Below are 15,580 nucleotides of genomic sequence, written 5' to 3'. Positions count from 1 at the left end.
AATTGTAACATATTTTGAAATTCTATCAGGCCCTGAATTTATGTCAGTGTTTTTCAGAACACCCTGTATATCTAAGAAAAATCCTGTTTTTATTTTTTTATTGTAAACCGAGTAGATTTAGAATTATCTCCACTTTATTCAACATACAATAAGCATACAAAAAAGCCCTGTACTAATGGGTAAAATAAAATACAAATAGTCTTAAGCGATAAAAAGGCATTGCAGGTGACATCCCCACTTTTCTTTTCAACTTAGTTTAGTACATGTTGCATCCCTTACGTGTTTACATAAACATCTAAATAAATTGTTTCACTTTCCGAAATAATATAAAATATGCATTAATTCAAGGGGGTACAATAATAGAATGTTATTTTCTTAGGCTTCCTTTGGGGTAAGTGAACAATATAAATAGGGTTTATAAACAATGGCGGTCAGTTTCTCTTAGACTACCCAAGTTCGGCTGAGTTTCTCCATCTTGTCTAAAGATAACTCAGCATTTCTCATTTGAAACAATCATGAATATTAAATTATATTTGCTACAGTATTAACATAGACTTCTGAACAGTTACTAACTTTAACCATCCATTCTGTTTACAAACTTAATACCCTGTTTCATTACGCAAGTCGGACAAAGTATATTAAATTTTCTATTAGGTACGAAAATTTTAGCTGCTGACCACATGACCGGACCGAATTGGTCCGGAAAAGTGTTTTATGTTGTAGGGCCTCTGTCCAAGCTCGTAGTGGAAACCAAAGGACTAGCTAGCTCGCGTCCGGGTGGACTAGACCTTGAATTGTCCCATTTGCAGTGACCGTTCACTTCGGAATTACTACAACGTTTGCTAGTTATTTTAAAGCATTTTCCCATTGATTAACGGTAGGGTCAGAACACATGTCTTTCCATGGTAGATTTTGCGATTTTCCTACTTTTAAAGTTATAAAAGAAGAGCTTGAACAGCAAATGATTTGCACAAATGTTTTTTTTTAATGTTTGACGAGTTTTGGGTTATAAATTTAACTAATTAACTAAATATGGGTTTTAATCGTGCAGCTACAGCCGCTTCAGATATCTCGTTCAAATTTGACTTTTAGACTTCTTAGCCCATATATTGCCACTGTTCTTTTAAATATGTCATTTCGCCTAAACATTTTTTCAAGTAATGCTCGCCAAAAATAAGAACATATGCATTCTTTCCCTTTACAAATAAAGGGTGAGTTTGCCTAGTTAATAGATTGTACAAAAGCAAGTGTTCTTTTAAAAGACAGTGGCAAAATTAACGACTACTATCAGGACATTTTTATTACAGAAATATATTTCTAGTTGATATTTGAGGAACACTGTAAATAATACCGCTAATAAACAGTTGTTTATAATAAATTATTTTGTGTGATATGATTTAAAACACTGTTTAGGAAGCAATGATACAATACACTTTTCAAGATGATCTATTCCATCGTATTTTGAAGGAATGAGCTTCTTTTAAGTTTGCTAGACCCCCTTAGTGATATTTTCTTGAATGATTCCAATATTCTTACTGCTACAGACTTTCTAAAACTGAGGTGATCCATCTTTCCATCTCCTTAGCTGAGATGTTGAAAGAACTTTAATATTATTTGACTCTATGTTTATAATATTGTTATCGTGCCATTTGCATATGATGATTTCATTGCTTTCTGTTGAAGCGAAATCAAAGCTACCTCGAGGTTCCTTTTTCATTTTCTGAGATAACATAATTAGGCAGTCTTTGGGAATGCGATTTTCACTGATTGTTCCTATTCCCCTAACACCTCTCAATCCTAGTTCTAACAGTAACGGTAGAGACGTAAATAAATTATCGAAGAAAATATGGTAACCTAGGTTTCTGTTAAATGCCTGCAAGGTATCCACAAAAACCTATTCATTGATAGTATATGAGTAACTATTCAGGGGTTATGTTTATAAAACAATATTATTTTGACCCAAAACTAACCCATTTCCCCAATATTTTCATATAAACAGATTTTAGTAATGGATTTTGCCACCGTCCTTTTAAAAGAACGCTATCAAAAATGTAAACTAGAACTAAAATTCTAACTCTTCTCAAACAGCATATCTGTTGTTAGGCAAATATATTGAAGTATGTATGCAAGAAATATTGTAGATTGTATGTTACTGAGATATTAAATTTAATTTATCTTAATTTGATCAAGCCATGTTTTTCTAAATTTGCAACGCTTTACTTTGGACACCAGTTTATTAAAATACGTGGGTTGAATGTAAACACCAATGTCTAAATACTAACATACTAAGTAGTTCTAATGAGATACAAATAAAACCATATGTTTTTTAATATCACAACTAACGTAATAGAGGAATCTTTTAAGATGTCTTTTAAAACGACAGTAGCAAAATATGTTGTTACTATTATTTTGCCATTTGGCTTCATCTGGGTTAAGCCAACTCCAGATGAAGCGGACACTCGTCAAACATTTGCCAAACACAAATGTTTTAAAAAATTGTAGATTACTAGGCCAAAGTCTACAGCATGAAATTGTATCACACACACGATGCGTGAATGTCAAATGTGAGCAAATGACAAATATATATTTACAAATTTTTAAACCTTTATGCACGATCTATATATTTATTAATTGTCCGCACGTCAACGGTTTTTTACGAATGTAGAGAAGTTACCAAATAAAGTCTATGAAAATCAATCCTACTGATGTGCAGTAGGTACCTGTTACATTTTGTTGGCATGTCGTTGGCATGACTTTGGCAAATATTTTACAAATGAAGACTTGCTCCCGAATGTATCGATATGCAGGATCCACACGATACGTCATTTATTTGTGTTTGACAAATATTTAGCAAGTGCCCAAATAATCTGAAACCAGCTTTGCACATGGCATCCATCCTTACAACTTAGCAGTATTATTAAGCTTCCTTACGCTGGTTGTTGTTGACTCTTAATAGCAGTAGCAAATGGATAAAAAAATGTTTATAAAAAGTGACTGAGCCAAGAGCTTCGGATATGAGCGTGGTCCTTAATGTGCGGCTTTATATTAGGCTGATTTTCCAGCCGCTGGTTGTTGTTAGCTGTCAACACCATTCAAGCAGCCTAGTGCGAACCTACTTGAACCGCTGCCTTCAAAACCTAGTGAATTGGTAGCAACTAATTGACAACCATTAGCTGGCCGATCACCTTGTTGATTGATTAAATCACGCTTCTGAATCATTCTGCTGATTCGTCTGCCAACTACGCACGTAATAATAAATCCTATCGATTTATGTGTGCAGTTAAAAATTCTGTGCACACGGCACAAATATTTGTACAAACCAATGATTTTCCATCCGCATGTCAAATAAATCTACGCGAATCGGTTGCCACAAAAAAAAACGCTATGATTTATTTTGACGTGTATAGTTGCCTTAAAGATAACCGCCAATAAATCTTGCCTTAGTTAAGTACAGAACACTGCACATACAGGATGTATTTTAAGTTGAAATTTTCCTTTTAACGTGTTAAGTACAGAAATCGTAAAAATATATTCATGTGAAAAATTTTATAAGTAGCCTTATTAAAAGCTGAAAGTCCAACAAACAAATATAAATTAATTAATCGTTCGAAGCAAAACAATCGTGATTTCAGTCTTCATCGATATATTACATTTTTGTGTTTACAATGGCTCAATGGTTTTATTTACATGGTATTAGCATTGCAAGGATAAAGATCAACCTCGTTTTAAATGTGTCGGTATGAACACTATTTAAATAATTATCGGGTGGATAGGTCACATAATGGACCAAAGAGATCATTACGTACAGGGTTACATGAAAAGTTAATGTATAATATTGAAGTAAACGCAGTGGAAGAATGATTACACTACCGATTTGTTAATGGATGTCTTCAATATTTAACAAACTTAAATAATGCTTCACTTAAAATTATCTAACTTAACGTCACCATTAACAGTTTCTACAGGGTAAAAGATTCCGGACTTTTACTCTTATATTGGGACAAAACTTATTTACATATATATCAAAAAGGGGCAATCAATATGAAGGAACATTTTTTTATTCTGTTTGGTGGTCCTCTGGAAAGTCCTAGAGGTTCTGACCCATTCTGGCCTTTTGTCCTTCCCACTAGGTACTCGCCTGTTTCTTTTCAATAAAAAAAATGAACAGTTTTAATTTCTAATTGTAATTTGTGTAAAAGACTAGCAGGGTATAATTTCTTTACTACGTGGACCTCAATCCTACTATTCTGGCTCCAATGTTAAGTCCCATTCTTTTTTATTCCCTACTTGAATCTCGACAGATTTATTAATTGAATTTTGCAATAATCTCTAAAATATGCTCCAACACACTTATGCGGACTTTATTATCTAATCTCACCATTATTATTCGTGATGAGGGAAGCTACCATCTTCCTTCTCTTTCGATCACGGTATGAACTGGTAATTCAACAAGACTTCCAATACAGTTGTTGAAGTCAATTTCTGAAATGTATTCATTTTTCCCTTGCAATATTATGCTTAACCTTATCACAGCTTCCAGGGTCGTATTCCGATTAAACCTTCTATCTAATGTCAGCCCCAGTTATAGTACTTGATCTCCCCTGAAAAGCTTCATTATTCCCTTCTATTGTGAACACCTCCATCCTGACTAAGTTTTTTCTGTTGCTAAAAGGTGCCACAACTGTCTTGTCCGGATTGACGACAGCGTTTCCTGCTTGCATAAATCATTTATTGAGTTCACAATTGTTCGCATGAGCTCTGATTGTGATTCCCGACAACTAAGTCGTCAACATAGTGCTGCGATCAAAATCCTGCCTTAGCAGAAACATCCAATGTACCATTTACCATCAAAATCAATAATAATGGCAACAATACCCCTCTACGACCTACTAAGTATTACTTGTACTGCCTCGCCAACTAATACAGTTTTCACTTTTCCGTTCCTTAGCATGGAATCTACATATATACCAACGCATGCTACTTAGGCCTCTACGTACTACTGCTGTATGGATTGGAGTATTATCAAAAAGCCCCTCAATATCCAAAAATGCGACCATTGCCAACGTGTTATATCCACAAAATTAGATTATGAAGTGCTATATCGATTAACTTACTAGGTTCGTAGGCATGAGGTCGATGCGTCCTTTATACAGGGTATCCGGAAATTATGCGTCAAGACTTCAGGAGGTGATTCATTCCTCACAAAAATTAGGATCACAAAGTCCTATAACAATTTTTCGAAAACTCAATATTAACGGAGATACAGGGTGTCAAAAAAATATATTTTTTTTGGTTTTTCTTAGATAACTTTTTTATTTGTGATTTGATTTTTTCCTAGTCTTTCCTATGTATTACTAGTGCCCTTGTAGATTTATGTTCCAAATATGATGCAAATACTCCGGTGCCAAACGGCCTAATCTGACTTTTCACCGTTTTATAAATTTGAACAGCACCATGTTAAAGAGAATCTAAAATTATTTAAAAAAGTATCTTTTTTTGCGATACAATAAAATGAACCGTTTCTGACAAAAACGACTTCAAACATTTTCATGCGTTAACGCTGCTTTAAACTGATTTTTAAGATTTACAAAGGAGGCTTTGAAAACAATAACTTAATGTTGCCTTAGCTATTTTAATTTATAAAGCGGTGAAAACAAAAAAGTTGTGGGCCATGGTTCGAAGATTAAGGTCAGGTTAGGCCCTTTGGCAGTGGAGTATTTGCATCACATTTGGAACATAAATCTACAAGGGCACTAGTAATACATAGGAAAGACTTGGAAAAAATCCAAGGGCTTTGTGACCCAATTTTTTTGTGAGAAATCACCTCCAGAAGTCGTGACGCATAATTTCAGGAAACCCTGTATATAAATCTGCCAATATTTGCAGTATCTTCAGAAGAAAATACTTAGCTGACGAAATGCCTTTTCTTGAGTATATTATGGACACCCTTGCTCAAGAATAAACATCACGTTATGCTTCTGATGACACTATTTTTGAGGTCGGGCCCAAATCCGTATTTCTCTCTACAACATCGGAATGATAGAATCCGCCGCCGGAGACGTATGCTAACAACAACTTACATATTTTATGCAAGCCTGAGTGATATTCGCTTTGCAACATTATGTTCTCTTTATAATTATAATTTCCCGGTAACTCACATTTTTCTCTCTTCTATTAGAATTGGGAAAAATACAATTAAGAGTTTTCTTTACCTTTTTTATAAATTCGAGTCTTGAGAACGTTTTTTTCTCAGATTATAAAAACTCAAAGTTCTGATGAGCAATCTTTTTGGGATCTGATGCTATGATGAAAACTGTCGATCTCCTCACAGATATTTCTCCATCGCTCTCTTTGCTTTCCCGATTTTTTTTATTATTCTACTGTGTAAGGCAGTTTTATAAACTTCCCATTTTTCCAACCTTTGAAACTTATAAAAAAGTGTTCCAGTATGTTTTCTCAATTGTATCAATTCTTTGTTCCATGGTATGGTGTTCCTATGAAGAAGGATATTCCTATGACATTGCAAGGGCATTTTGAATTCTTATTTTCATATGAATTCCCGTTGCTCTGTCTTTTGACTATACTTCGTAAAAGTCAGGTATTTTAGTATCTCTTTATATTCCTATTTGTGAATCGCTCCTATATTAAACTCGAAGTAGATGTGTCCCATGGGAGTATCGCTCTTTGCTGCTTCCTTTCCTCATTGCACCATGCATGTATAGCCAAATCCCTCAACTCTTTCTAATTCACTAACATAATCTTAAAAATAGAAAAATAAAAGTATTGTCCCTCATATTTCTACATCTATATCATCGTTAATATTTATATTACTGAATATGGAAAAGAAAGGCTTTCGCTTGGGTTTGCTTTAGTTCCACTGATGCCGTAGACACCCACCTATAAATATAAAAATAGAAAAGTAGGTCATAATGCGATTTAAAATATTTTATATTAAAATAATGCACTGAATAACAATTCATTAAGGCTTTTACCACAAATAATTGTTATCGTCAGTCTCCGGTAAAATATTTTATTGATTTGCGGCCAAACTATTGAATACCAAATAGTAAATACATATAGGGTTCGCCTGTTTAATTTAATTATTTACCGTGAACAAATAAGCTTTATCCTTTATATATAAATTTTAATTTAATTGCATATGCGGGCCAGCGTTTGAATTAAACTTCGTGCCTGATAGTGGAAATTTTGCGTAAAGTACCACGGATATTTATTTTATATTTAAATTAAATAAACAAATATTACATTTTATTTAAGTTAAAAACTATTAAATAACAATTTTTATTTTTCAATACAAATATACTGGGTAACCTAAACTATAGGACCACCCCTATAGTTTGTTTCGCATTAGTATTAGCGACATCGTATTCGACATGAATAAAATTGGCAGCAAATAGCCTAATTTCATAAACAAGCCATTTTTATGACACTTCTGGTTTCACCGGATATTTCTTACAAATTTCAGTTCTATATTATTTTAATTAAAATGCGTTTCTTCAATTTCACTTTGTTAATGCATGCAAAAAAAGAGTAGTTTAAGAAAAAACCAAAATCAATTTGTGGTATTAATTTTGCATTTAAAGCAATTAAATAAAGATTAGTATAAATTATGGTATGCAAAGGCCGAATCGTGTGAGAAGTGATTAGATATTATTTTGTCAAATGTCCAGAAACTTTTCCAACTGAAAAAGAAATCAAAGTTTTGAAAAATATTATTATAAAAAAAATTGTTTCTTAAATTTAAATGATATTTTGTAATGTAAAATAGTGGGAAAAATCGAGAAAAATTTTCCATTTTCATTGATTGATTGATGATTACATAATGTTTAAGAGCAATAAACCTGTTCCTTTAATTATTATTTCCAAAACTTTGATCATTTGAACAGAAAAAAAGTTGCATGGATCAACTTGTCAATTTTACAGGGGTACAATTGTGGGTACATTGAGCTGTAAAAATTTCTCCCAATATTAGTCTTTTTATCAATATTCGTAAATTAGCTTAAAATATTCTAAAAAACCGTAGTCATTTATTCGCACTTTTTTCAAACTAATGTCAGGATGAAAAACATTGTTTTTTTTTTTCGAAAACCATGATAGGTCCTTTAGGAGAGAAATTATTGAAGTTTTCAAAACTGCCTCTTGGATTTACTGTGCAATAATTTATTGTTGAGATATCGATGATTAGAAACATGAGTGTAATTTTTCATTCTACCATCGATCTACCTTTCAAAAATAGTACATTGAAGCTTTTCACCGCCGAATTCTTTGAAACTGAATCAATCGGCTTGAAATTTGGTAGATAGTTAGAGAAAAGGTCAATGAACATTAGTGACATAGCGCCGATTGACGCTTCCACCCTGTTGGGTGTTGACACCCCTTTTCGGGAGTGGATTTTTTTTTCAAAATCAATCGATAGAGAAGAATTTTTTCGAGAAATCAATAGTTTTTTAGTTATTCACGATTGAAAACTTGGAATTTTGATTGAAAAAAAAAACACTTTTTCAAAGTATTTTTCGCGAATAACTCAAAAACTACGCATTTTATTTAAAAAAGTGTAATACACAAAAATGTGGTTTATAAATAAAAAAGAAAATCGTTTTTTAAAAAGTGTTGTACGTCCTATACAAAGCGAAATATGGTTAGTGGAAGGGGATTTGTTTTGGGGGGAATACTCGAATCGATGTATTCAACGTCAAATAACGGAAAAAGGATTAATTTTACGTGTATAATGCTCCAGGAGTTTTTTGTAGTACTCAAAAAGACATTCAAAATGAGCACTTATAAAAGTTAATTAGAGAAAAATTGAAGGAGTTATCGTCAAAAACAGATGGGTTGCTCATATTTTTTAAGGAAAAATGAGCAGTAAACGCTGTACCATTTCCATCAGAATTAAAATTAATCGTAGACCCTTTACAATTAGTTTTGTTTTAGTGTTTTTCATACGATCCTGAAGTTAGACCGGTTTAGAATGCGTATTTTTTTAATAATGTACGGTAAAAGTTGAAAACGTATTTTTCATTATTCAAAAAAAATTGCCTTATTTATATAATAACTCTGAAACTATGAAAGATACGTAAAAAATGATAGACAACAAAAATGTAGCTTTTTTTTCAACAAATATTTTGTTTTTTTTATTCCTATAGCATAAAAAATAAAGGAGATATCGCCGCTTGAAGTATCCATTTTAGTGAAAAAACGACCTGTCTCGAGCCCTTCGATCCTTTCCCTTTAAAAAACGAAGGACTTAAAAGGTTTTATATGCAAACGATCTTACAGCTCTTGAAATTATCTTTAAAATGCTTTTTTGTAGGATACTATAGCTTCAAAATTAACCGAGTTATGGTAAAAAAACCAATGACATTTTTTCGGAGCAAAATAGGATTTCTCATTTTTATATGTTATATTATATATTATACAAATAAAATAAGTAAAAAAATTTAGTGTGATTATTTATATGCAGCGTAGCAATTTTTTTATGATTGATTATATTTAAAAATCGATTATAATAAAAATATTTTACATTAATATTGGTAAAAGGGTAGTTTATAAGAGTTGAAAATGGCAAAAGTAAAATATTCTTTCATAAACAATATAAGGGAATTTTTATTTTAAATTATTGCACAATTATAGCATTCCAAGATTTAAAACGTAATTTTTTATCATTTTTTTAGCACAGGGGTGATTTATAAGGGTTGAAAAGTGTTATGAGATACAAATTCTTTCATAAGCAATGAGGGAATTTTTATTTTAAATAATTGCACCGTTAAAGCATTCCAAGCTTTTAAAAAGTAATTTTTTATCATTTTTGTCAATACAGGGGTGGTTTTTAGGGGTTGAAAGGGAAAAATTCTTTTATTAGCTATAAGGTAACTTTTATTTTAAATAATTGCACGATTTAATCATTCCAAATCTATAAAAAGTAATTTTTTATCATTATTTTTTGCATAGGGGTAGTTTTTAAAGGTTAAATAAAAGGTCGAAAAGGTAGATCAAATATATCATAAAACATGTTCGAGAACATGGAACATTATTTAATCTTTGTGCTTGAACAAGATTTTTATCAATAAAATGCTTAAAACTTAATTTTTTCAATTTTTTTCACTTAGGGGTAGATTGTACCCCTAAAAAACAAAAAGCGTCGATCGAATTTATGTCACTTTTGAACTTGAGTCTAAGATGAGCCTTATTCTAAATTTTCATGCAAATCCATGCAATTTCAAAGAATTCGGAGGTTACAGCTGATTTTCAGCTTCAATGACTGTACTAAAAGGAATTTAAAGCTTATGAAACAAGCTAATTGACCACTGCATTGATTGAGTTCGATAAAATTTTAAAAGTTCGTGGATAGTACCAAAAAAATTTTTGAATTGTCTGGAGGTATTTCTTTTAATTCCTTGTTAGTCATAGCCCAAAAAATTTTTTGTCAAAAGATATTGAAATTAGAGAGTTCAAGCTTCAAAACTGTTTTTTTATCTCGACACGACCATTTTTTGCTAGATACCTTTCAAAAATTACTAAAAAGTTTACGAAATATTTTTGTTCTCAATTTTTTCCAGTAGTGTAGTTTTAACAAACATTATTTATTTGTTTTTTTCAGTATACCTAATTTATCTGCACAAAGTTGCTATGAAATATATTTATAGATTTCAAGTATATAATTGAGTATATATACAGGGAGATTAAGGTTTTAAGGCACAAACTGAAATGGGTGATAGATCTTATCATTTTAAGCAAAAAAGTTTATATAAACATGAGTCCAATCTCGATCAGTAGGGGAGCTACAGGGGGTCAAAGTTTATTTATTTTTTTCTATTAATTAAAATATCTCGCTCACTTTTCAAAATATCAATTTAAAATTTGGTGTGGTTAATACTTCCTATAAGGACATCATTTCAAGCATTTTAAAGATTTTTAAAATCTACAGGGTGATACGTTTTTGGGGGTTGAGGCTTCTTTATCCCCCCCAAACTTTTTCGTAGTACGCCTCTGACATCTTCCAGTTAGCAAATTGGGTGGCTAGTTCAATTTAGAGGGTTTTTTTGCTTTTCAATTTTGTTCGAGAAAACAACCGTTTTCGAGATAAATAAGCATATCCGTTCTAAAACATGTTAATTTTGCCTGTTTCGCTTAAATTTTATTCTTGGACAAAATTCGTTAAAAATGCAATAAATTGTACTAAAATTGCAATGTTTTTAAACATGAGTCGAATTTGGATCAGTAGCGGGGATACAGAAGGTAGAAGGTCAAGGTTGCTTTTAACTGACCAATCCAGCGACGCAGAAAATTCGTGTTAAGCCACTGGTTAACTATTCTTCCGTAATAAGCTAAAGCCCCATCCAGTTGTATCCATATTTCTTGTCTAATATCTTATCTAATATCATTTAAATAATCAAATAATAATTGCAGAATGTGATTATTTCTTTTGCGTATTCCATTATTGTTAATTCTGTCAAAGTAGGCTTTGATAAAACAAAAAAGCTTTTGACATTTTACAGTGACATAAGTAAACAAATTTAAGGTTTCAACAATTTAACCAGTTTTTCTTTTTAATATTCGCTGTAATTTGTAATTTAGCTAACATGCCCAACTTATTTACCAATCAAGAGTATGCTGATATCCATTTTGTATATGGATATTGCAACGGGAATGCGCGTCATGCAGTCCGTGAATATCGAAGAAGATATCCACACAGAAGAATACCAAGTGTAAGAGTATTTACAAACACACATAGAAATATTGTTGAGTTTGGAATACGTGGAAGGCACGAGCAAGATAGAATTAACAATAATGGAATACGCAGAAGAAATAATCATATTTTGCATTTATTTGATGTAAATCGAAACCTAAGTACACGAAGAGCCGCGATACAACTAGAGGTTTCTCAGTCAACTGTGTGGCGTACTTTGTACGCCGACTTAAGAAAACCATTCCATTTCCAACCAGTGCAGGGTTTACTACCAGAGGACCCACCAAGATGATTGGCATTTTGCCACTGGCTATTAGAAGTGGTAGGTACAAAATGACGAACAGTTTTTAAAACATATATTGTGGACTGATGAAGCCATATGTACCAGAAGAGGTGTGGTAAATTACCATAACTTACATGTTTGGGCTCACGAAAATCCACACGCTAATCGTGCGCATGATTTTCAACATGAATTTCATGTAAATATCTGGAGTGGCTTAATTAATAATGTCGTTTGTGGACCTCACATTCTGCCCAATCGGTTAAATTCCTTATTATTTTTTAATTTTTGATCATTTTAATGTGTTACTGGAAGAAGTACCACTTAACATTAGGCAAGAAATGTGTATACAACTGGATGGGGCTCCCGCTCACTATGGAAGAGTAGTTAGAGAGTGGCTGAACACTAATTTTCCGCGTCGTTGGATTGGTCGATTAGGTCATATTGCTTGGCCTCCCAGGTCGCCCGACTTGAATCCCTTGGATTTTTATTTTTGGGGTACTATAAAAGATAAAGTCTACGCGACACCAGTCCAAACAAGGGAGGAACTTATCATTCGCATCCAACAAGCCTGCATTGAAATGAGGAATGATCGCAACCAAATATTTAGAGCAACATCAGCATTAGTTCGGCGATGTAGGAAGTGTGTAGAGGTTGAAGGATCTCATTTTGAACACTTACTCTAAGCTTTATTAGTAATTATCTTCAGGTCTGTATTATTACTTGTCATTTATTGTTTACATATTTAGATTTAATTATTTGCGTTAGTAATATTCTTTTATTATGTCTGTAACTTAAAGTTTTTTTAATGTTTAGGGTGGATTTAAAATCATAAAGTAAATTTAAAAAACACATGTTATTTGTTTTAAGAGCTTACTTAACTTTAGGATGATACGATTTTAAAAATTTTCGAAATGGTAAAATGTATGTATGAACCATTTAACCAACTTTAAAACCTTAAAACAACTTGATCCTCTACCTTCTGTATCGATCCCCGCTACTGATCCAAATTCGACTCATGTTTAAAAACATTGCAATTTTAGTACAATTTATTGCATTTTTAACGAATTTTGTCCAAGAATAAAATTTAAGCGAAACAGGCAAAATTAACATGTTTTAGAACGGATATGCTTATTTATCTCGAAAACGGTTGTTTTCTCGAACAAAATTGAAAAGCAAAAAAACCCTCTAAATTGAACTAGCCACCCAATTTGCTAACTGGAAGATGTCAGAGGCGTACTACGAAAAAGTTTGGGGGGGATAAAGAAGCCTCAACCCCCAAAAACGTATCACCCTGTAGATTTTAAAAATCTTTAAAATGCTTGAAATGATGTCCTTATAGGAAGTATTAACCACACCAAATTTTAAATTGATATTTTGAAAAGTGAGCGAGATATTTTAATTAATAGAAAAAAATAAATAAACTTTGACCCCCTGTAGCTCCGCTACTGATCGAGATCGGACTCATGTTTATATTAACTTTTTTGCTTAAAATGATAAGATCTATCACCCATTTCAGTTTGTGCCTTAAAACCTGAATCACCCTGTATAATTGAGTTTTAATAATAATAATTTAATTAATTTAAATAATAATATTTAATTTAATGAAGTTGATGATGGTCCTAGATAGACAAAACGTTACATATAAAAACTGATTATGCCATTCGATAGAGGGTAAAAAGTTGCCTTGAGAAAGTGATTTTCTTTTTTGAATATCATCTCAAACATGGCTCAAATGAAACAAAAACGAATTTCCAAAATTTCGTTTTTTTTTCAAATATTTCGAAAAATAATCATGTTAGCCTTGATTTTTTAGAGGCATAAAGTTGGTCCCTTGATTATGCAACTTTGCCCCCATTTAAGGTAGTTCATATCTGTTACTGTTTCCGAGATCTCTGTAGTGAGAAGCGAATTTGTAACAGCCCATGTACAACATTTTTATTATCATTTTTACCCCCTTGGTGTAGTAACTACGCGACTAAAAACACACGATAAAATTTAAGTACTGCTGACGTCCCAGAGGAAATTCTTCTGAAGCCATTATTATTACAAAAGACCCCTAAAGAACAGCAGTGACAAATCTACGAGACATATCTCTCTTTATTCTCACTCCGCGGGACAAATTGTATCGCGGCTGATATGAGCACTCAACCGTAACTCACCGTCATTTCTTTCCTTTGTTTCAGATTCGCGGCAGGATGCTCGATCGCTCCTCGCGATCCATGAAACTTTCCAAGTTGTACCCGGGCACGAGGTATTTAATATGCGTGCTGGCCCTAGGGAACTGGGCGTCGCACCGCAAGGAGACCGCCGAATCTCGTCTGGCGATCCGCAAACCCGAAAACGACACGACGCGCGACAATCTCGAGATATTCAACGATGCCATGCTGCCGCTCCTGGTGGACTCGCCGACCAGCAAGTGCGCCGAGGTTAGCACACTAGGCGCCCCCGACAGCATCCACGGGGGTTTGGGGATCCTCCCCGACCATTCCCTGGGGGTGCAGTCCATCCTCACGAGACGACTGGGACTCATCATCGGCTGCTGCATGGGATTCGTGGTGTTTATAGTTTTAGTTTCGGTATTAGGGTACCTCAAAGTCAAGAAACAGAGACGAGCCATCAAAAGGGACCAGCCCATACCGCCCGAATATCTTTCGTATCGGCACTTTTCCATACAGAGCGGCGAGGCGGGGGCGCACGCGGGCCACCCCCACTTCATTTCCAACATGAACACCACCATTTTAAGTTAAGTGCGGAATAGGAACTGCTCCCAATAAGAGGACTACCGCTGCTAATTAATTCTGTCACGTAACCTCCAAAACTACCGCTGGCGCTGTAGTCTACACTTTTTTCAAGTGTTTTTCAGAAATGATAAATTATATTTCAGAAAGCTGAACTGAAAAGTTCAATAAGTTTAATTTTATTTCATATTTAGTCAACTGTATTTCGGGATAGTCAGTTTTAATTTAGAAAACAAATTGTGTTTCATAAGGAGTAAATTGTTTTTCAGAAAACATTATTTGTATTTCAGAAAATATCAAATATATTTTAGAATTGTTCGTTTCAATTTTTACAACAGTACTGGTAAATTATATTTTATTTTAAATAAAACAATCAATTGAGGGTTATCTCGAATCTCAGTTGTAGTCATTCCAAAACTACAACTATGTAATCATAAAAATTAAGGGAGCAGAGTTTCCAAATTTTTTTAGTGATTTTGTAAGTTCTGTAACTCCTTGAATAATGGTCGTATCGAGAAAAAAAACATCTTGAGGCTTGAAGATTCTAGTTTTGAAATCTTGAGATGAAAAATTATTTTGAGCATTACTTAGGTATCAAAATTTGAAATTTTTTGTTTTTCCGATATTTGATGAATATTTAACGCAAAACTGCGAGAAAAATTAAGCAAAAAAAAATTTTCATCTTAATCATCATCATGTTTGAGCAACAATAAATCTGCTCCTTTAATTTTTTATAAAACTTTGACGATTCAGCAAAGAAAAACGGTTCTACCGATCGATTTGAAAATTACAGGCCTCATGGGCATGAGCTAAAAAAAACCTGCGAACACACTTTTCGCAATATTTTCAAAGTAG

General features: G+C 33.0%; 1 protein-coding gene across 1 annotated transcript in view; it reads left to right on the top strand.

The window, feature by feature from the left end:
• The window catches only part of LOC108908314 (protein artichoke), a 53,247-nt gene extending 38,513 nt beyond the window's left edge, over window positions 1-14,734 (top strand). Inside the window, exon 4 of the mRNA XM_018712336.1 lies at window positions 14,171-14,734. Within this exon, the coding sequence (XP_018567852.1) occupies window positions 14,171-14,734 (564 nt within the window). The remainder of the gene's footprint in view (window positions 1-14,170) is intronic.
• Window positions 14,735-15,580: the final 846 nt, after the last annotated feature.

Source organism: Anoplophora glabripennis, unplaced genomic scaffold, assembly GCF_000390285.2.
Source record: "Anoplophora glabripennis isolate ALB-LARVAE unplaced genomic scaffold, Agla_2.0 scaffold198, whole genome shotgun sequence".
NCBI lineage: Eukaryota > Metazoa > Arthropoda > Insecta > Coleoptera > Cerambycidae > Anoplophora > Anoplophora glabripennis.
Note: the sequence above shows the minus strand (reverse complement) of the source record. Positions and strands in the feature narration are given on the sequence as shown.